We start from the raw sequence: 23,331 nt of genomic DNA, 5'->3' as shown, positions 1-23,331 counted from the left end.
TAGTTCTACGATGCAAGACACTAAAGCTTAAGCTTTCACTTTGAGCTGGTCTTAAAAAAGCTGCTCGTGTTATCAGACTGATGTTTCAATCAATAATGGCTTTAGTCTAGCATCCAGCAAAAGACAAATTCTTATTTTAAAAATGTATCTTTTAATGTAATGAGTATTCAATGTGGTGTTGTATGGCTAGGCTTTCTAAAATTCAAAAATACTTAAAAATGTTCTCCAGTGGCCTGTAATATGAAGCAGGCTTTGCGTTATTGAGGTAACTCAGTATTACCAAGGTGTTTCACTTCCTACCAAAGCTTACTTCTCCAGCCCAGGATGTCTTAAAAGATCGGGGGCTATTGATTAGGAAAAACCCTTTTCTGGTCGATTGCTCCAACACTTGAATCCAAGTTCAGTGGAGAGAATTTGTAACTGGGAACTGTGGGATCACATTCCTCTGGGTTGAGGGTCTTGGGATCTTAGGTGGAGTATATCTTAGACCAGTGAACTAAACTGAAGCACTGATGCAGGCATTGTACCAGACTGTCATGCTAAAATGAGAGATGATCTGAAAGGTGAAATCCATCTACATTCCAACCCTCATCCGTGGTTATGAGATCTGGGAAAATGACAGGAAGACTAAGCGGCACTTGTCTCCCTTCAGAGGTTTTGCAGGGATACTCAGCTCCGAGGAATCCCTGGAGCAGACCCAGAATGCGCTGGAGAAATTATATATATGCATATATCATCTGACCTGTGAACACCTCAGGACCTCCCACAAGGAACTAGAAAGGATTGCTGGGAGAAGAACGCCTGGAATACTGTGCTTTAGCCTGCTGCCAATATGGGTGGATAGATTTCTTGTTTGGCTTCAAATAGTCTCAACTTTATTGATATAGTAGCTTAAAGGTCACACATATTTAAACAGCACTTAATACTATTCTTCTCAAAGACATTCAGACTGTAGCAGCTGTGTTGCTTTTACTTATATTATGTTGTATTAAATGTTTGCTAGATGTTTCCCGTTGGTCAGCTGCTCCTGTGGCTACTTTTTCATGTAAACATACGGGTAGCTAGATTGATGAACGTTGGGGTAACGACCTTTAAGCTCAGCCTGATTTCGGCTGATAGGATAAATGAAGCTGGATAAATATATCCTGAATATGTTGAAGCACGTTCACCCTATTTGGTGCAAGCCCCAGGCCAGCAGCAGGGTTTAGTTCACATTTACCTCACTGTTTGCCATCATAGGGTGAGAAACATTTGGTTCCCCAAACCATACTTATTTAGCACGTGATTTAGTCCTGCATGGTTCACCAGCAACATGCTGAATGTTAAAGTTAATGTAGCTGTCTATGTGAAGGGTGGGAGCAGGCCCTGTGGTAATGGCCAATAAACTCCACAAACTTAATGTGAGAAAAACAGCTAGAAAAATAAAAGCTACGAGGAATCAGCAGGTTGTTGCTTGGAAGTAAAACTATGTGCAAGCATCCTCAGCTGAGTGTGAAGTTCCTCTAAACCTCTGAGACGGCGATGATGTGCCGCTCAGGAGCAAAACACCCTGACGGCAAAAGCTCATGTACTGCTGCAGCTTAAAGAGATAAAGTGGAAATAACCCATCGCTGGGCCGAGGAAGGGAGACAAAGATGTAGAAAGAGGGGGAGAAAAAAAGGTAACGGAAAACATGTAGGGCTTTTGAGTGAAAGAAAGATTAAGAGTTGAACTTGTGGGAGAATAAAGGAGGTGGAGATGCAGAGATAAGGGGATCAGAGGGAGGCAGCCCGGCAGCGATTGGGTCTGTATATGTTTCGCTCTCTGACTCTACATGTCAAATGGGTCGGACCTGCTTTTCTCTCCAGGGGCCTGGAGTTTGCCTTTCTTTCCGCCCCTTAATTTCCAGCAGAGCGTAGTGTGTGTGTGTGTGTGTGTGTGTGTGGTGGGGTTTTTTTAAACTTTGCAATAGGGGATGATTCAGTGGGTCTGCTGCAGTTTACCCTCGGCAGGATTAGAGCTGGAAGCCGTCTTATTATCTTCCACCGTTTGAGCTCTGTCGTCTGTTAGAAAGAGCAGTGGAGCTTAAGACAAATTACCCCCTCAGTGTCTTTCGGATGGCATGGCTTCGGCCTGGAAATGGCCTTGGGAGAGGCTGGCAGTGGGGCAAATGGGAAGGAGGAGGCGGCCTGTGAATGGGAGAGGCTGGAGGGATTGTTAGTTTAATTTATGCTGCAGAACAAGGCAAAGTGTAGAGGAGGGCACTGAGGAGGAAAGAGACTGGAAGACATGAGTTTTATGTGCTGACAGATGTTTTTGACTGCATATTTATAGTGAGAAGTGATGGAGCGTCCTTCTTGTCTTTGAAAATACATGCCAGAATTTACAAAGCCCCTAACCTCTGAAAGATGCTATTGTTTTCTTAAATTCTTGACGCCAGAAGTGATTGGATTTTGATAAGTTGTGTGGTAATAGAGTAGCTAGCTTTACTAGACAGTAAATTTATTACTTTATTTCTATATGTTTGCCACTTTTTCTCAAATAAAAAAAAACAAAAGAGAAAATTTTGAATTTTGTTCCTGTCAATTTACCACTCCTCAGGGAGTCCCTTAATAATCTGTTATTATTTTTGCCACAAATGGCTGTTTCTGTCATTAAATCTGAATCTTGAGTAGCTTTGGCGTATTAGAGTTATAACCTCGATTTGGTGTTGTTTACATTTTTTCATCCACTTTCAATGCTTGCTAATTATTTCTGTATGCGGCAGCTATTTAGCCACTACCTCAAAGTCTGCACTGGATTGTCGCGGTAGTTTAAAACACTTATTTTGAAGCAGAGATATGATGCAAGATAGGGAAAGAACAAAAAATTTGGAAACCCTTTGTTGAGTGCTGAATGCTGAAACAAAGAGTGACAAATTAGAGAAAACCCCCGCTGTGTAATTGAAGCATTCTGCTCAGTGTGAAGAGGATATGAATTCATTCAAGTTTAAATTTAAATCCGAGAAATATTGCAGGCTCATCTGCCGTGCAATTTCACTGTTGAGTGCCACCCAGCAGGTAAGCCAGAGCCACTGATTTCAGTTATTTCTGTTATTTGTTTTGACAACACAAATGGAAATTTTAAAGTAGTGGAAAATACCTTGAGGTGTAGATTATCACTTTCTCCTTTCTCTCAACGTCCACTTCTTGATTTCCCTTCATCTTCCTCCCTCCTCTTTAGTTTTGCTTCTCCTTTCTCTTCCTTTTGATTGACATTAGCAATTCAGTGGAGCCTCTTGTTTATAATTGATTGATTTCCCATTGGCAAATATTCCATTCGTTCATGTAAACGTTACAGTGAGAGCAATCAGATGGAACGATTTTTGAGGCTGGAGGCTCAGGTACAGCAGGCGGTGTGTGGGATGAGCTTTTAATCAGCGCCGAGCATTATCGCTGCAAAACAAAATAAGTCAAGCAAATTAAGCGCTTTGAGAGAAACTGTAATGAAAAGCGAATCATCTGCAGCAACACTTTAGAGGACAATTTAGCATATGATTGCAACTTTAAATAGCTGCTTTATCTTCTCAGGGACTTGCACTTCTGTCACACTTCGGGGGACTGCATAATGCTCCTCGCCGCCCAAAGAAGCAGTTTATTATTCCAAATTACGCTGACAAAGATGCTCAGAGAGGAACTTTTTGTTGTCTTCCTCATTCCACTGTTATCGTCGCTTCACGGGGCATGTTTACAAAAAGATTGCTCCCTGCAAGTCTTGCTCTGACCACTGGCACAAGCGTATTTATGATGTGGACTGGATTCATCCGTTTTTTCTCTTCTGCTTATCCTTATCATGGTCGTGTGGTCGTTTCTCAGCTACCATAGGCTAAGAGACGGGGTACACCCTGGGCAGAAAGAACTGGACAGAACCCTGGAACCATGAGGAGAACGTGCAAACTAACATGCTAACCACTGTGCCACCGTGCTGCCCGGGCTGGGCTCAATTCAGTTTTATTTAAACTGTGTCATCTCAAGGTAAATTGGAATTGAAAGTATGCAAAAATGTTGTAGAGGGGAAACCCACAGACCCAACATATGTGATAGAGGAAGGAGGCAGCCATCTGCAGGTGACCTAACTATCTCAGATATTGAACCTACACCTGCAAAGAGGACTACAGAAAAACACAAGGAAAGAGGCTGGTCAGAAACCTGTATGCCACTGCACTCCAGCATGATGTCACAGTTTAGAAAGTTTTCATTGGAAGTCGCTTCTCAGATTCTTTAGTACATTAACTGTCAACCAACCAAACTATTTTATTGACAGAAATTACACATCAGGGTCATTTACTATGCTCTAATATGCTTTCAAATGTCTCTATTTGTATTTAGACTATACTACCTCTACTATCTAAATTATTGTAATTTAATTAATTATAGCTTTTAATCATTTTTAGCATTCCGCTAGATCTTTATACCAAACTTGACTGAAAGTGGACCTTCCTCCAAAAGTTACCAACTGTTTGGCCAATTAAACAGTCACAGAGATCAGCATCAGAGGGTAATTGGGCCTCAAACATTGTGCCCTTAAAATCCCTTAAAGTAGCCTGTCCTGCATGCCTGCTTTAGTTTTATTTAAGGGTATCTCTGAAATTGATTCTAGCTTTCTTGGCCGTGAAAATATAGTGATTACAAATTAGAACAACACAAAAATAGTTGTAGGGAAAAAAGACTGATTTAGTAAAAGATTATTGCAATTAATTTCACAATAGTAAACAGAAATATAGCTTAAATCCTAAATGACCCCACCCAGCCACTTGGTTAATGGTTTCAATCCAGAAACCAGAAAATTGCTGGACAATGGAGTGATGGATTTACAAGAAAAAAACTTTATGTCAAATTATGAGAGGAAAAAAAAAGTGATTTTAAAGGAAGAGAAAAATATGTGAGGAAAAAAAACTGCAACTTTGTGAGAAAAAAACCCTTCAAATTATGATAGAAAAATGTGGCAACTTTATAGTGATGGATGCAAATGACAACAAGAAGAAAGCAGCAAAGGCATTTGATGCAAAAACTGACAAATATACAAGGAAAACATTGAAAATGTATGAGGATGCAGAAAAAGTCCCCCCCCCTCAAAATTTGAACCTGACTAGAAAATGAGAAGAGTGGCAATTTCCCAAGGGAGACGCAGGCAACTTTGTGAAAAAAGTGGGATATTTAGGAGAAAAAGACAGCCCTCATTTGATACGCCCCTTTTAAAAGAGCTAAGATGGTGATGTCAGATGTTCAGAATGGGACTTGACACACCAGTGAATGACATCATGGTGGATACTTCCACCGTTTTTTAAGAGACCCATGAAAGATTAGCTGACGTTTGTTTGTTCCACAGGTTTTCTTTTCAAATGTGCACATGGAAGAGTCCAGACCAGGACTTGCAGAGACTAGACAGAACGTTCTCCCTTTATTCATGCAACAAAGAAACATGAAGACCAGAAGGCAGGCAACACCCATTTTTGACTTTTTATTACCAAGAATACAAAATATATCTACATTCACATACCACTTACTGTAGCATGACTCACAACATAGATTTCAAGTAAACTCCATCCAATTGAATTATCAAAATCTACCTCCACATCTCTCCCAGTTTGGAAAATCCTTTTGGTGTTTGTGTGTGATTTACGTTTTTTTTTTTATTCTTTCCTTCTTCTAAAATGTCTTTCATTTGTCCTTTTTACAGTTGGCACTTGATGCAGGTTCTCAATGTCTCTGTAGTCCACAGGATCGGAGGATTAAGCCACATTTGTGTGGGGACAGAAAAGCAACACGGTATCTCTAACAGGACAGATCAAGCCTCGTTGCCACCAGACTCCGGCTGGCACGGCGGTGGATCCAAAATGAAAGGCGACTCGGTCGGGCGTTTGTCCACGTGTAGTCCTTTCCGCTGTGCCACATGTCTCAGATGAGATTTAAACATCCACTAAGACAAATCCAAGATTTTATTTCATTTTTTTAATAAAATGCTTCCCTCTCATCCTAATGAATGGATACCTGCTTTATGTTTTGGAGTTACAATACAAAGAGCTTAAAAATGGTACAAAAACAATAATACAGTAAACATATTAACTCTGAAACCCCACATGGGACTACGACATCGCCGTCTCCGCAGCACGTCATGTGACATTTAGAGATGCAGCTTCTCACACGGATTGAAAACAAAGGCAGTTACATCATGTATGTTACAATGTATGCGTGATCTTTTGAAGATTTCCTCGCATGGCAGAGGCTTAAAGTACAGTCTCGGCTTGAAGGACCCAAATAACTTAGCAGAACATATAAATACAGCAAGTGGAACAAAGAAATAAATTAAGACCTGCCACGGATGGAACAAAAACACGACTGCAGCAACGACTCCTCGCTTTGATTCTTCAAGCCCATCTCTGGCATAAATTGCTCGGCGTCTTGAATCGAAGGGGCTCTGCCTGTGGCTGGGTCAGGCAGTTGAAGTTGGCGTGTGCTTTGAAGCCGTTCCTCAGCTTGGCCCCCAAGAGGCTGCCAGATTCGGCCTGCCTCTGAAGCCCGTCTCTGGGGTAGATTTAAAACCTGCTGCAGGCCTTCAAGGCTGTGGAGAATAGAGGCTTCGGCAGGATTTTGATTTCTAACAGTCATGGATGTGGCCATGAGCACATCTCAGCTTTGTTGTTGTCACTTCTTGGTTGTTTCTGTGTCTCTTTTTTAAAAAAAAAAATCTTTTCATACGTCCGTTTGTAAAGGAAAAGGCCCCGTCGTCCTACCACAGTGGAGGACTGTTTGTCTCCAGCACGCCGTACATCTCAGCAAGTTTTTTAAAGCGAGGCCCCCAGTCATTCAGGTAGTCGTACTCATGGTCGGTGTTTGAGGTTCCAGATTGCAACGAGCTGAGGGACTCCGCGACAGAGCCTTCCCCCTCGTAAGCGTACGTCTGCAGGGAGTCGTAAGGCGGGGCGCACGGGTCCATGTCGGCTTCCAGGAGCTTCGCCAGCACGTATCCGTGAACATTGCTGTCCCCGCTGCCGCCGCCCATGACACATGCCTGAGGGACGTATCGGGACAGGCTTTCGATCTCCGGCAGCATGTCCTGTCTCATCTTGCCCGGATGGTGGTGCGCCTCACGAGGGTTCCACATGGCGGCGATGTCGAAGGCCTCGGTGTCTTCTTCGCCACCGCCTTCATCGTCATAGCGCACGATGTTCTCATGCACGTTCTCCTCCTCGTCACACAGGTAGGGCTTCTTACGATGGGTCCGCAGGGAAAGCATGAGCAGGATCATCACTGTTATAAAGGGAAAAAATGAATGAGTATAGAGGCCATAAGGAATCAGTGGTTTAAGTAAATGCTGTGACAGACACGGTTATTCATTTGTAAAATTCTTGGTGTTTTAATGTTAAAATGTAAAACCAAGCCTCGACCTCTGCAGCTACAAACCAACAATTGAAGTTCTAGTGGCTCTATAGACTCCCATCTTTTATATACAGTCTATTATAGCTACTCATGGCAAAAGGTCAAGACCGGGGTTTTCAAACATAAGGCCGGGGGTCCAGAAAGGCTCCAATGGGGCCGCTGGATGGCTTTGGAATATTTGAAGGAGTGCATAGATTTTTAACTTTTATAATAAGGACTCAACTTACTTATTCACATCTATGAATAATTAACTAACTCTGGGAATAGGAGCAAGTATAAAAACATTACCAACTGATACAAAGCTCAAATAAAGATATTTTTAGAAAACACTATTTCATAACCCTTCAGCTCAAATACATCAACAGTGTTCAAGAAGAAACGCTTGTGCCATCAAAACCAGAATTACTGCATCTACGAGGAAAAAATAAAATTCACAAGAAGGCGAGCAAGGATGTTTTAAGAAAATTTACTGCTGCCTGTCAGAGCAGCAGAGCGAGTCAACCTGCTGAGCCCTCCTACCCGCAGCTACAGGTCTGCAGGGAGAGATAAAGCGGGTCCGTATCGTCCCCTGGGGAACTGAAAGTGTGATGCTACAGGGCAGCTGGTGCTAATGAATGCTAGACTTTCTGCGAGGGTGAGAAAATAAATCCATATTTAATCCTACAATGCTGATGTCACACTGGGAGATGCCTCCTTTTTTGCAAACAGACTTTTTAGCCTTCGGCTGTTGTGTTGTGTCACGTCTTGGGTGATCTAAGATCTCTCGGCAGGCTGCATATTTTGCGCACTTTGCTTTTTAAGTTCAGCTTCAGGGTTGATTACCTTCTTCAGAGGGGGTATCACAAATATTTAAAGTAGCACACCGACTCGCTGAAAGGTCAGGGTGTAAAACAAAGTGCGGCAGTGATTTTAATCACGGCCCTCTCCTACCCCTGAGGCTCGCCCTCAGCTGGTTCTTTCACATCCTACAACAGGAGATTAAAATGTGGTCTGACTTGGAAAATGTTTTCCAGCCACATATTCCAGCGGTTTACGGCAGCTGCATGATGTCTTTCTGCATTTGTGCACTTCACGTTTGACCTGTCAATCAGACAGGCGTCCAAAATGAGACGAACCGTGAAGATTTCGGTGCAGAAAAAGGTTCTCGTCGTGCTGGGTTTCCAACATGACATTCACAGTTTGTGCAGAGCATGATTGGACAAATCAGGGACAACTGTTTCACCAATGTTTTTCTTTTTTAAAACAGCGATTGCAGGACTCAAGGATAAAACCACAAAATGGAGACCAAAAGCAACATTTTATAAATATTCACAAATATTAAACATGCCTAACCCTTATCCCTTTAAATCTCACTTGTTACACAGGACACTTCAGGGTAAGTATAGTGGAAGGTTTTACTACAGATTCTCAGTGCTTTGTCCTTTAATTTCAGGTAGGTTTAGGTCATTAATCTGAATTCACTATAGATATTAAAATCTCGTTTTGTAGCAGGCTGTAAATATGCTTAAAATTTGGCATGTTAGCATGGAAGTCTAAGGGCATTGGTTCTTGTCTCATGGAGCCAGCCTCAAGTGGCCATTGCAGGAACTGCAGTTTTTGGCACTCTCTTTATATTAAAGCTCAAACGTTCATTCCCTTTAATATGTAAGAATAATAAACCATGTAGGGCAGCAGCACTTATGTGTGTCACCTAAACTTAGGCTTTGTGAGCTTTTAGCTGACACGGTTATTTGCACATCATCGTAACAGCAGCTCACCCAGCAAGACGAAAATGCAGGCCAGGATGGCGATCAGAGCCCCCCTGCTGAGGCTGGCGGGCAGGCTGTAGGCCTCAGCGTTGCATGACATGACGTTGCCCTCCTGGTCGCAGCTACACACACGTATAGTCAGCGTGCTGGTGCTACTCTGAACCGGCTGCTCACTGTCCGAGATGAAAATGGGCAAATAGAAGACGGTCTGGTCTTGCTGTGACCAACCGCCACGGCGTGTCAGGATCCACGCTGTGTTGTCTGGAAGCGAACACAGAGGTCACAAAAAGATCAAGTTAGTGTTCAGAAATACAACAATAAGATGCTTAGTGTGAGGTAGCTGATAGCAGCAGGGTTTCATGTATGTGCTGCGTTCAGGGTAACTGAACACGCGGAGGAGTCATGGGATGGTGGTGAGAATTGAAGACGAGCACAGCTGTGAACAGGAAATGTCGACTGAAGCTACTAAATATCACACCTATTACTCACAGAGGCTTATTTCAAGACACTGATCTTTACTGTCAACATATAGCAGGAAAAAAGAGTTTTAATAGCCTCACATACATTTGATCATCTCCCACGGTTTCTACAGCTGTTACTGTAGTTAAAATTATGTATTAAATATCCTTTAGTGCAATATTTCTGTCTAGCCTGAGGGAGAAAAAGTTAGCGAAATTATCTGATTGTTCTAAATTACTATAAATATAATTCTGCTTTGCATTCCCTTCCCCACGCCCCTAGAATGTAATTATAATGGAGAAACACTGAATCCTTCATTATATTTTTTATTAAGTAAATGAAGGTATTTGAGAAGAATCATCTTTAACAATATCAAGAACATGAAGATTCATAAGAATGTGAATTGTGTGTTTTAATGAAAGGAATTAAAAGTCCTTAGCAAGTTCTAAAATTTGATAAATACAAACTCAGATGAACTACAGCACATGACACTTCATATTTGCATAACTGATTTAGGAAAAAATGAAGCCAAAACACAGCATGTGTGGTGAATACTAAGTATACCCAAAGAGGAAAGACATCTGCAATGATCTTATAGAAGTCTGCAATGAGAGATTCTTCATAAGTGGAAGTTGCCAGAAGTGGACATCCCAGCAAACTCAACCCAAGGTCAGACTGTGCAATGCTTAAAGAAACTGAGATGTAGCTCTTGGGTTTTTAACAATCTGTACAGGTGTCAGTTAGCATGCTATATGTTAAAATTCTGTTACAACTAGGAGAAGACGGAAGATGGTTAGTTTGCCAGGGTTGCCAGGTATAGGCCTGTTCTCTCTAAAAAACAACATGGCAGCATGGCTTAGGTTTGCAAAGTTGCATCTGAACAAACCACAAGACTTCTGCATTAATGTCCTCTGGACAGACCAAAGTGGAGATGTTTGGCTATAATGTACAGCAAGTACCAATCACAGCATGCCAGCACTAACGCCCCATACCAAGTGGTGAAGGGGTGATGATTTGGCACAGGCACAGGACCTGGCCACCTTACAGTAGTTGACTTGACCATGAACTCCAGAGTATCTGCCTCCACTTCCAAGTATTCTAGAGCCAGTTTTGAGACCATATGTCTGGCAGTTTCATCGAAACTGAATCATGCAACGGGACGATGATCCCAAACACAGCAGCAACTCTACAACAGACTGGCCGAAAAAAGAAGCGGTGTTATAGTGTAGTTTTTGTTAAAAAAAACACACATGCTGCAGTTCATTTGAGGTTGTATTTTAATAATAATTTAAAAATTTTGACTTGCAGATGATTTTTAATTATGTCCTGATTCGTAAGACCTTAGAACAGAAGGAAGCTGTACTCGCTTTTTACCACGACTGCATTAAAATGTAAAAACCATGAATATTTACTGCTGGGCTGCATACTTCCATACTACATATTTTACTGTGGATGCTGCTCTTCTATAGATAAGGAGAAACAGCGATCTTATTTTACTGGTCCAACTCACTAGAAATCAAATTAGCCTGCATGGAAAACTCGTGCATGACACAGAACCATGACTGAACGTGTACCTTGGTTATCCTTCAGGGTGAAGTTAGGGTTGTTGACGGCCTCTGGAGCCAAGCTGTAGTAGAAGTGCTGCCCACCAAGCGGCTCGTCTGGATCTACTGCTGTCACGGTCTGGATCAGCTGGATTACAGACATGAAAGTCATATTTAAAATCTGCTAATGGCTTATTTCACTTTCAGCAAGAAATGGTAGAAGTGATAGTCGAACAGATGTTATGTAGTGGAGTAAAATGTGTTTTTCTGGAGTACAGGTAAGGGTGGTATAAAATGTGTGTCAGATTTTACTCTACGAGCACCAGAATATAAATTATACAAGTATTTTAATCATCACTAATGACTTAAAGGGACTTATTCCAAACACTGATGCAAACTGGTGTCTCCGTACCTGCCCTGCTTTGGCATTTTCACACACATACGCCTCCAGGTAGTGCATCAGCGACGGAGGATTATCATTCACATCCAGGACCCTCACAGCCACCGACACGCTTGCGATCTGTGTGGGGTTATCTGCAGGGAAACGCAAACTGGTCAGAGGCTCATGGACGGAGATAAATGACTCTGAGAAATCCTAAGGTGCAGCATGTTTGCTGTAAAAGATTTACGGAGGAGCTCAGCAGGATCCTCACAGATTACAGTCCTGTTATTCCCCATTACAGCCTGCCATTTGCATACCCTAACCAGCTGTGTAATAAGCTGTGAAAACGCAATTAGTGCAAAGTAACTACTTTCTCAGGTTTCATCACATGATCCATCCATCAGAGGTGTGAGATTAGCTCTCGAGGTCAAAGCTCCACGTGGTCTTACTGTGCTTTAATATTCACTGCAGTGAGCGTGCTCCAACTTTGCTGAAGTTGAAGATTTGGTAAATTAATAATCTACGAATTAGTTTAGTTCAAATTGAACTACACTGTGTAACAAATTAAAGTTCTGACACAATCTCCAAATTAATTATCACTTTTGGTAACAAAGTGTTGACTCTATCCTAAACACATTGTCAAAATTCTTAAAAAAAAAATTCACTTAATGCTTTCAGTTCTCACATAATCACCTTTTTAATTACTAGTATTGTTAGTGTCCGACTGCTTTTTGTGTTTAATTTAGGACATTTAGCAGTTTTTGGACACAATTTCATTAACACAAGTAACACAATTTTGTCATTAAGAAGCTAATGTAAAATTGTTGACACATCATAACACACATACCTTTCACAAACATGGCTCAATCTCAGTAATCTTATGTCCACAGGTCTAAAAATACTTATATCACAACTATAAAGTTACAATTTCATGTGAGTTCCTCGTTATTTTTGCTCTTGAATTTACAGCAACATATAAAAAGCTACTCATTTTTAAAGTATGAAGTGAAAATAAGGACTGTGAAGTAGAGAGAAAGTTTTTTATCGTCAGCTTTGTTTTGTTCCGGTTCATTGAAATTTTTTCCCTCTTCCTCTCTGTGCCCTTTCCGTCTCCGTCACATCTTTAATTAGCCACCATGCGGGAAGTTCTTTAATTAGTCATTAATTCAATTACCATCTCCTTTAAGGTGTGTCTACCAAACAAAGGCACAAACAGACAAACAAAGCAAAGGGAGGAGGGGTGAAGGTGACTTTCGGGGCTACCAGCTGTGTGCGGCTCTGCGGGGCATCTCCTGCTCAGCGTTACATAACTCTGCAAGAGCTGTTCTCAAAAAATCACTCAGTCTGCGTTCATTCAAGTTTACTCCATCCACCTGTTTGTTTCTGTTTTCTGCATAAAGCCGCTGAATGAATCTCACAGTTTTCTGCTGTTAAGTCCTTAAATTCAAACAGTTATTTAAATTTGAGCTGCAGTTTTACAGGTTATGATAATTGTATGCATGATTGATTTCTATATTTTTGAAATGTTAGCACTAATCTGTGTCACGTAGTGCTCCCATACCACCTATGGATGCACATGCTGTTCAAAAACTACTTTAGTCTTTAAATAGAGACTACACTGTAATGGCATAAAAGCAGCAAAAGCAGAACTCAGTTACAGCCAGATGTGTCTTTATTTGCATGTGTGTAAGACGTACTCATCTCCATGGCGAGGATGGTGATGTTGTGCCAGCCGACTTCCTCTCGGTCTAGCGAGCGCACCGTCATCAGTGACCCGGAGGTGATTTCGATGTAGAAGTACTTGTCGGGGTCACTGGATCTGTCGATGGAGTACCTGGTGACACAAGATGATGACATAATGACAACAGTGATAAATAAAATGCACCATTGTGTAATTTTAAGTGGTTCATAGGGTAATGCATGCACGCACACATAATCCAGCGCGTGACCCACGCGTGGATGCGTGTGATAAGATGTCAGGCTGGAAACTCCTGAGGGAACTATGAGAAGAGGCTCCAGATAAGACTTAATCAGAGTATCTGCCTCCCCTGCCAAACTTCCAACATGTTGGGACATGCAGACCTGCAGAGTGCCGCCCTGGCTCGTTTCCTGCCACCGTGGGCCATTTTCCAGAAACGCTCTTTTGAGAGAGACACGCGGCAACAACAACAACAACCGGCCACACTCACACACACAGGAGGAGAGGGATGAAGAGCGCATCCTCTTCCAGGCTGTGGAGCATAAACCAGTTTATTCACACAGAGATGGAGCTCACCTGTCACTGCCATGCTCTCCTCTCACCTGGAAGAGCCGCCAATGTGTGTTTCAACCGGGAAACAAGCATATGTGTGTAAATCTGTGATCTGATCTGATGATAACTTGCATGTTGTTGCACTTTCATTTTTTCCAAACATAAGGAAAAAAAGGAAAGTAAACTGTATTCTGTTAAATTCCTTAAAGGAACGTTAAAATGATGGTATAACAGAGCGTCAGTGACGTAAGCTTTTCTTCTGCGGTTATATTGGAGCAGTGAATACTAGACAGCACTTATTGAGCAGAAAATCTCTCATATGCTGAGGCAAGACTAGCATGCACAGATGATCAATAATAGCTTATGAAAAACCCACTTTTGTGCTATTTTGAACTTTTATAATTTGATTTGAGAGCAATGCATTCACGCAGATATAACACATCTTCTCCTTCACTGCATCCACGAACCTCCTCCGAGGCCTTCTTCTTTTCCTCCTGTCTGGCAGCTCCATCTTCAACATCCTCCAAATAAAAGTTTTAGCATCTTCAGCTCTGCCACCTCCAGCTCGACCTTCTATCTGCTTGTTTCACTCTTGCTGCTAACCTTTAGTCAGAAATCACTCCTGACACTCATTTCCACCCACACCACCCTGCCAGCACCCTCTCCTTCATCACTTTTGTGCATCGTCCATTGTTTTGGATTGTTTACCAGAGGTTTTTAAACTCGGGTACCTTCACTAACTGTAGATCACACACATGCATTGTGTCTTGCTTCCATTGACATTCATTCCTCTTTTCTCCAGACCATACCTCCACCTCTGCAGCTCTCTTCTACCTACTCCTTACTTTCACTACAGATCACAGTGTCATCTACAAACACCAGAGTCTTCACCGTAGACTTGTATCTGACCTTATCTGTCAACCTGTCAAACAATAAGGGGCTCAGACCAGATATCTATATATGTAATCCTACCCCCACCTTGAACCCATCTGTCACTCGTACTGCACATCTTATCACTCTCTCGTTGTCCATGTTCATGTCTAGCACCACTTTCTCTCCCACTCATAACTTCATCATGTAGTACCACAGTTCCTCCTCATGTAACCTGTCATATGCTTTGTTTTTCACTGCTGCAAATCCTGATATTTTAGTCTGAACTTGCCCTGGTTAAGTCTTCTCTTTTAATAAATATGACCAGTTTTATTTGTCTCGTAGAAACGCATTAAATGCATCACATCATACTGACACAGGCAACATACTGAAGGAAGAAATATTTTTGCCTTTAAATGACTAATTAACACACATGCTGTTGTGATCATCACCAGATGCAGATATCAAATGTTTAATAAAAGTCTGTTGCTGGCACACTGAGGCATTAGCAGCAGACTGTGCTTGCAGACTTGCTCGCTGTGCGCGTTTTTGACTGACTGCCGACAGGAAACGGTCGTGATTGGCATGTCTGCCGCTGGCGAGGATCTCCCTGAAGGATCTCTATTAATATCACTGGTCCACAGTCCTGAGGAGGGGGGGAGGGGGCAGTGTGTGTGAAAAAGCAGGTGAAAAAGTGTGAGGTGAGTGCATACAGATGTATCTGCCAGTCACGCTGCAGCGCAGAAAGGACGGAGAGATGACAGATGAGGCAGACGGAGACACTGAAGGTCACCTGCTGCTTGTTGTTATCTGCCATCTGATGTTGCTGTTGCTGCAACAGCCGATTCCTCAGTTATCTGCAGCTCCCATTGCCAAAACTCGCTTTTTGAAAATCTCTCACTGATGCTCGTCCAGCCCTGAAGATTTTAGTGACACGACATTTTCAGACTGCAACTTCAGCTGCTCTGAATCCTGTTGCTTCCAGATATTAGAAATCAGTTTTCTGCTGATGGTCGTGATTGGGTCTTTTATTAAGTCACTTGTGTCAGCCCATATAAAATAAAACATTGAGCTCATTTTCAAATTCTTACTCTAAAAGTCATTAAGGAGGATTATCCAGTGTTAGAGTTGAACACAAATCATTAACCAATGATTGTGAAGTTTCACAAATTGATCCGCCTCTTCTCATCGCAACAAACAAACAAAGGTGAGAGCAATGGCTCACACTATGGTTGCTGTGAACAGAATGCATCCATCGTTAATGCCTTTACTAACACCTGTGCTTTCCTGTTTTGAAGTGTTAAAAAGAAGCTGATTAAAAAGAAGATGGACTGTTTGTTCTGTTCTTTTCTTTGGAGACAAGCTTCTTCAACAGCTTCAGAACTTCAAGTGAACAAGCTCAGCTTTTACTGATCATAGACAGACATGTGAGAGAAGTCTCCTGGTCCTCATTACTAGGCCATAATAAGAAAAACAGCTTTTACTGTCAATAAATAGCAGGCTTTTATAACAGTGAGTCAGTAAAGAATGATGCATTTGAACTTGTTCTAAGAACTTCCAGAATACCGCAGCCACTTCAGTCGCAGCAGTACATGGTAACCTCATTGATGAATGTGTACACGGAGTGCCGGCTGCATCTTGTGATTTTAAGAAGCCTCAGTCTTCAAACAGCAAACAAAAGGGCTGTTTTTAGGGGAAATGGAGGGAGAAAAATCAGTTTTCTGCTATGAGGTTCATTTAAAAAAAACAAAAATAAAACACATTCTCTAGGCCAAGAGATTATTTTTTAATGTGTCCTGAACAATAGTTCTCCAGGCTTTTCTTTGGACATTGGCTGCTTTTTCACTTATTTTCTGTCCAGTCCTTGTAAGAATATTTTAAAACCACATATACCATATATGATCCTGACCTATGAGTCATTCAAGGATAAAAAGGCATCTAACTGAAGGGATACAGTGTTGCATCTACACATAACAGAGCACTTAGCAAAGAACCACCACCTCCTTAGTCACTTTTTCACTACCAGCCTGTTGCAAAAACGCATAAACATATTTCCCCATTTCTTTAGTTGAATGTATGAAAGATGTCAAACCGTCAAATAGAATTTTTCTACCAACAAGATGATTCTTGAAGAGCTTTTAGCTGAAAACCTGATATATCTAAGCATGGCAGTGTCCTTAAAAGATTGTGAAAATGAAGGACAAAGGAAGAAATGGCTCATTGCCACATTCACCTATTCATACAGACACTTTTTTCTGTCCTTAAGTGCTTTCTATCTAACATTCATACACATTCACAGCCATCTGTAAAACACGGTGGTTTGGGCCCACTTTACAGACAGGAGAAATGGTCAAAATTGATCAAATTATGAACACAAAGAAGTACAGTCAGATTTGTATCCAACATGTAACACCATCTGGGATGTATCTCATTAGTAATGGCTAAATCTTTCAGCATGACAATGATTTCAAACACACTGCCAGTGCAGTAAAATCATACCTGGGTAGAAAAACACAATCAGTCGTAGATTGTCCTCCTCAGAGCTCGGACCTCCACATTACAGAAGAAGTGTGGGGTCATCTGAAGGTAGCTAACATCCAAAGATGAGCTTTTCCTTCAAGAAGGTTGGAGAATTGTTCCTAAAGACTACTTAAATAAATGATAAGGATGCTTTCCTAAGAGAGTTCAGGCTGTGTTGAAAAATAAAGGTGCTCCTACCAGAAATCGACTCTCAAGCTCATTAGGATCCTCAAAACTGTTTCTGTAAATATTTTCTGTGTTTTGTTTTGCATGTGTTGCAGGTATGCACATGTATGTCCATGTACATTTGGACATGTTTAAATAAATCACCTATTTCCTCATCTCACTAGCAAAATATGAAGAAATTGGGGATGACTTAAGACTTCTGCAGTACTGTTATACAGTTGAGTTGCATGACGTGTTACCTGTCAGTGAAGGGGGAAACAATAGAAGTCAATATCTATGAGTGAAAGAGGACGAAAACCCTGACACAGCACTCGGGTTAAACTGCTGAGTGTCCGTGCAGACGGATGAAGTGAGCAGCAAACACACACAGGAGTCATCTACATCGTCTTCCTTTACTTTTCACCCTGATCGAGGTGGAAAAAAGGGAAAGCTGGGACGAGGTGCAGCTTGTGTGAAGCACTCAGTCACCCCCGCAGCCGCTCATTCCTTCAGATGATTAATAGCCTAATTAAAAGGCTTTATGTCTAATTAGTTTATGAAAGGTGCAGTCTGGACGATCAACGCACCACGCAACATCTGTTCTACCTGAGCACAAACCAGACTGAAATAAATGACATACGTCGTCATCGTCTCTACTTCTGCGTGGTCTTTGGTTGTTACACAGATTAGTCCTCTATCTCGTGTCAGCTGTCCTGCTCTGAACATACATGTGGATAAATGGGAGCTCAGTCATATCAGCCTGCAGCTGCAGCCAGCTGTGAGTTGTGTTGTGATGCTGCCCCCTGCTGGTAAACAGGTTACTTTACTCTTATTTTACTTTAAACTAATGAAAATGCAGATTTAACTAAATATGATGCTCCAGATAGACTTACATTATTAAATTACTGAATTGACAACGCTGGTAAAATTGTGATGAAATCAATGAAAATTACCGACATATTTTAAATACATTTTGGTTTCTAAGTTTCCAAGCTTATAGAAGAGTTGCTTAAAAAATATCCATATTTAAAGGTGAAGAGTGGGAATTTTTTTTTAACCTCTGTTTTAAATTCACCTCTCAGTGCATAAGTTTAATCTCTGAGAGAACCCAAACACATTCTGTGAGTCTGTCTTGGTTCCAGTTGACTGGTTTTAGTCAATGGTGGGATGGGTAATTTGTTTGCCGAACACAAATTAACTCATTGATGCATCTCAGAATTGGTTCAGTTTACTGCTTCTGAAGCCAGTGGTCTCAGAAGCTGATCAAGGCTGGGCTGTTGGCATGCAGGACGTTGGCGTGCATATCCATGAGAGCACCATACCTGATCTGATTGTTTCTGGTGGAATCTGAGCTACCGAGATGAGGCATTCCAACCTAAGCTTGTGCCATATACAGACTTCTCTAGCCACCATTTAGTCCCTGTGTCTCTGAACATGTTGGGTTGATGCCTTCATCAGGCTCAATCAGTGACCTTTGCACCCACTGAAGGCTACACTTATCCAAGAATGGAGAAAAAATCCTCAGATACAGATTGTGCAGTCCATGTTTAGACAGTGACTGCTAGCATCACATCCAGATAAGGCCACACCTTATATCAAGCATCTTGTATCTACATATATTACAGTGTTGGTGCATAAAATCTGAAGCCAGTAACAGGCTTCAGATTTTAAGAGGACTTTCAGCAGACTGCCACACATCTGCACAGAAATTCTGCTAAATCAAACCATACGAAGCACATAACTGGAGCATTATCACAAAAAATAAAAACTTTGCCTTTGAAGTGGTTTTTTTTGTCGTATCAAGGGTATTTATTGACCTATTTAAATGCTTAAAATGTAGACTAAACTCTTGCACAGTAAGCATGTTTGCAGTAAAACTGCAAAACTACTGAAGCACACAAAATCTGGAGTGGTTTATTTGTCATCCTCACCTCACAGTGTTGTTGGCAGCATCCGGATCCCTCGCTGACACGGTCTTCACCATAGTCCCGATCTCTGCGTCCTCTGGCAGCTCGACGTAGTACGCCGGCGAGTCGAACAGCGGGGGCTCGTCCACGTCCTCTATGCTCACGTGCACGATGGTGACGTCCTTGAATGGCCCGCGGTGGCGAAAGGCCGGATCCAAGTGGGTGTTGGCTCCCTCCACCTTTAGAGTGTAGCTTGGCTTGATCTCAAAGTTTAGCGGCTGATGGGGTAACACACAAAAAGATTTTAAACTTTTAAAAATGAACTCTGGGGTTAAGACGTGGATTGAGATTAAAAGGTTAAACTGCTGGTATTTCATGGTAAAATCAGCAAACGCTGGGCCTATCTGCTAGGAACTGTCCAGCTCAAAATAAAAAATAAATATTAAGTATTTATTTCAGTGCTGAATTTACTGAAGAGATGCTGCAAAAAGAATGTGATCTTTCCCTCACTCAAGGTGAAATTAAATTGATAGATTCCTGAAGGGACTTTTGAGTGTAGGACAAAGAAGGCTTTCAACCTTTTGTAAATGATAAAAAATGGACTGTTTCTTTTTTAATAAAAAGAAAAAGAAATTGGATAGTTAATATCTATATCATAATATCATCTTTAGTCTGTACCTTTTTCACTGTGATGATGCCAAAGAGGTTTGTAGGGTCGGTGCTGATGTCAAAGGTGTCCCTTCCATCCCCATCGATGATGCTGTACTTCATCTCAGCATTGACCCCAATGTCCCTGTCCTTCGCCCAGATGCGTCCCACCACCGACCCCACAGGAGCCGACTCAGGAATGCTCATCTGGTACAGCCCTGAAGACACAGATTAACACGAGTGTAATCAAACGGGTTCACTTTTCAGTCCTCTAGAGGGAGCCAAACCTCTTCGGCTCCTCTTGTCTCCAAACCACATCTCAAGCCGGATGAAATAAATGGCTCCATAAACGCCTCACAATTGGGTTATCTACTGTCTCATGGGTCGGCTTGAATTTCATCTACCGTTTAACCTCAAAGAAGAGGTGACAGCTGCCCAATTTGTGGAGCTCCCCGCAGCCTTAAAGCGAAACGCTTGCACATTGTGTTTGTCGGAGGGGAATCCCTGAAGCTCTTCACAACCGATCAAAGTTCCATCAGAGTGATGGCGTTAATTGGTTTGGGGACTGGTGATGGAGGAGGAAGTGGGCGCTGGGTGTTTTCTTTGTCTAAGAGCGAAGCCACCGGTCGGCCAAGCCGAGATGACCGCAGACAGCTAGACAAACCCCTGACCTAATGAGAGAAGTAGAAATTGGTATATTGAAAGAGACAGCATGGGGCGTCTGGTGGCTGGGAAGAAGGAGAAGAGGGAGGGAGGGAGGAGGCCAGAGGGTAAATGACTGGGGATTGGTGGCTAGAAGTGGACAGAGGGGCTAATGGCTTGGGTTCTCCAGAGAAATGAAGTGGATAGATGTAGAGATGGATAGTTTTGCACAGTTCTTATTGGGGGCAGTTTTAAAAATACACAAAGCACACCACGAGTGAGGTGTCAACCCTGAAACTAAACAGTGATCTCAGGGCCATTTCAGGGCTCTGAGTTTGGGTTCCTGGCCTGTCTCAGCTGCAGCACGCTCAGGCTGTACTACGATGCACAACACAGAGTTCAGTGTAAAGTCAGCATCATTTTAAGGCCAAGCTTCCAGAAAGCAAAAACACCAACTGGCTCAAAATCGAGACTTAATCCTACTTCTTACCAAAAATAATAAAACAGTATCAGTATTATGCTGAACCATAAATATATAAAACTGCATGATAAGGTCTTCCTAAAGAACGACATCTGAGCTTTCTCCAGAGACTCCAAAACTTAACTTTGAAAAGAGGACTTCTTATGAAGATTAAAAAAAGTGTTTACTGCAGTAGAAGTTAAATGGTTGTTTGTTTTTCCTTTTAGTTCAGTCATTTGTCTGATAAAAATTAAGAGCTAATTTGTGGACTGCTGGTTGGACAAATCAGCTCACTGGAAGAATATCTTCTGACATTTAAAGTAATGCTTTGTTTCAGCCCTCATTACCTCAGGGAGTCATAGCTCAAAGCTGCACAGTTTGTATATACTCAGAGGCTTTTTCTTTTTCTTTTCGAAGTTTTCCTGCAGTATATCACACGCTGCTGTTTCATAGCTGCTGAGACAAAGTACATGTTGCTCCTCCTCGAGGCTGATATGGGTTCAGGTAGAAAATCAATAAAACTAAGAAAAACATCTGCAGAGGGTTGCTTACTTTGGTCAAACATGGGCGGGTTGTCGTTGATGTCGCTGAGCGTGATGTTGACAGTAGTGGTGCCGGCTAGCCCCCCCAGCTGCCCGCCCATGTCCTTCGCCTGGATGACCACAGTGTAGTTTTCTCTGGTCTCGCGGTCCATGTCTGCCAGGGACACACGGACCACGCCTAAAAACAGAGAGGCAAATTAAAGGTCAGTTGACACAGACTGAGGTGAAACAGCCAAAGGATGGTGTCCTGAAATGAACGTAAAACCTTGATGATCAACTGATTTTATATTGATCTCTGTCTGTTCATGAGGGATTTTTCCAGCATCTCGTTGAATCTGTGCATGAAGAATTACGCAAGTCATGAAGGCAAAAAGAGTTCAAACCCATCGCTAGCAAGGTGTACCAAATAAAGTCGCCAGTAAATGTGCATTCTGCTACATCCAAAAGGTGATCTGCTGGTGCCTCGGGGGCTTGAGAGGAGTCCAGTGTCATCCTAATACACATGCATGCATAAATCATCCTCGCACCACGCACCACAACTAATTAGTTTCTCTAATTTAGAGTCTCCCACCCGAACACACATTACTGTTATTTCTCATTTGGATATCCAATATGTTAGTATGATATGATGTTATGGCAACTGTACACTGTTTTTAAATTATAAATTGTGCAAGTTGGCAGAATGGCAGTCTAGTTTATGCCTGATGAAAAATGAAAAAGGTTTTTTTTAGAAATCATAATTAATATTTTCCTCATTAATGATGCATCTCACAAACCATCCTCTGTTTTTCAGGATGCTAATTTTTATGCAGATTAACCACTGTGCCTGCGGACATATGTGCAATCTGTGCATCATTACAGCGGATGCCACTTAAGCCCAATAATCTCATTGTCATGTTAATGAAACCAGGTTCAAATTACTTTTTTGGCTTTGTGACATGGTGCATTATCATGCTGAGAGCAGTCATTAGGAGATTGTAAACCATGCGAATGACCAGGAACGTTTAAGGGGAGACATGGTATTCAGATAATAATGAATCAAAATCTACGGGCAAATGTCCCAGACCACAAAGAGTCAATCAACGCCCAAGCTGAGAAATATGAAAGCCAATCATCTTGTTGCACTGAGACATGCACAGAGCAGAGGTTTGGGACAATTTTAATTGTGCAGCAGCAGACATATCTACTTGTTAATGTGGTAGAAATGTTGATAAGCATTCTTTTTGCTTTGCTGTTGTAGCCATAGCATGACTTTAGGTTGCATTTGTCCAGAGTTTTTGTGGGACAAGCAGAGACACTGACCAAGTTAGCACAGATGTGCAAAAAGCTGCAGCTTTCAAAAACATCTTTATAGCCTGATATGAAAACATGTTTCTGGCCTTTACGGATAGTTTCTCTACAAAGGGCACTATGTTTTGAATCATCAACCTGGATGAGTTAGGGGTCTGGCACCAGCAGATGAATGCACAGGTATTTGCCATAGACAGTACATACGATGTAGCCAAATTAAAAATTGGTCAGAAAGTGATGGGTGATGCTCACTCGTTCACTTGCTAATTGATTTTGATTTATTTATAGCGTGACTTCACCAACCAGTGAGACGCATCATGTTCCTATGTTCCTGTTTATTCTGTCTTTGGTAGTTGGTAGACTTCACCTCTGCTAATGGGAGTCAACGAACTGGACCTCTGAACCGCCTAATTGAATTACCTGACAAATAATATGGGCTGCTACTAAAAACAGCCTGCCCAAGAAGCTTTTGTTTCAGTTTGAGTGAGAAAATCTAGTTAATTAGC

The 23,331-nt window shown here is 41.9% G+C and overlaps 1 protein-coding gene across 4 annotated transcripts in view; it reads right to left on the bottom strand.

Annotated features, from left to right (window-relative positions):
- Positions 1–5,465: 5,465 nt before the first annotated feature.
- LOC120741260 (cadherin-20-like) overlaps positions 5,466–23,331 on the bottom strand; it is a 95,906-nt gene continuing 78,040 nt past the window's right edge. For all 4 annotated transcript variants that reach the window (XM_040044038.1, XM_040044037.1, XM_040044039.1 and 1 more), the window contains 8 exons: positions 21,546–21,713; positions 19,922–20,109; positions 19,268–19,521; positions 13,228–13,364; positions 11,561–11,682; positions 11,179–11,296; positions 9,155–9,406; positions 5,466–7,268 (listed from right to left, as the gene is read on the bottom strand). In XM_040044038.1, coding sequence (XP_039899972.1) covers positions 6,748–7,268; positions 9,155–9,406; positions 11,179–11,296; positions 11,561–11,682; positions 13,228–13,364; positions 19,268–19,521; positions 19,922–20,109; positions 21,546–21,713 — 1,760 coding nt within the window. In that variant the 3' untranslated portion in view covers positions 5,466–6,747. The remainder of the gene's footprint in view (positions 7,269–9,154; positions 9,407–11,178; positions 11,297–11,560; positions 11,683–13,227; positions 13,365–19,267; positions 19,522–19,921; positions 20,110–21,545; positions 21,714–23,331) is intronic.

Source organism: Simochromis diagramma, unplaced genomic scaffold (genome assembly GCF_900408965.1).
Source record: "Simochromis diagramma unplaced genomic scaffold, fSimDia1.1 OVJJ01000602.1, whole genome shotgun sequence".
Taxonomy (NCBI): Eukaryota; Metazoa; Chordata; class Actinopteri; order Cichliformes; family Cichlidae; genus Simochromis; species Simochromis diagramma.
The sequence above is the reverse complement of the archived record's forward strand: the minus strand, read 5'-3'. Positions and strand labels throughout refer to the sequence as shown.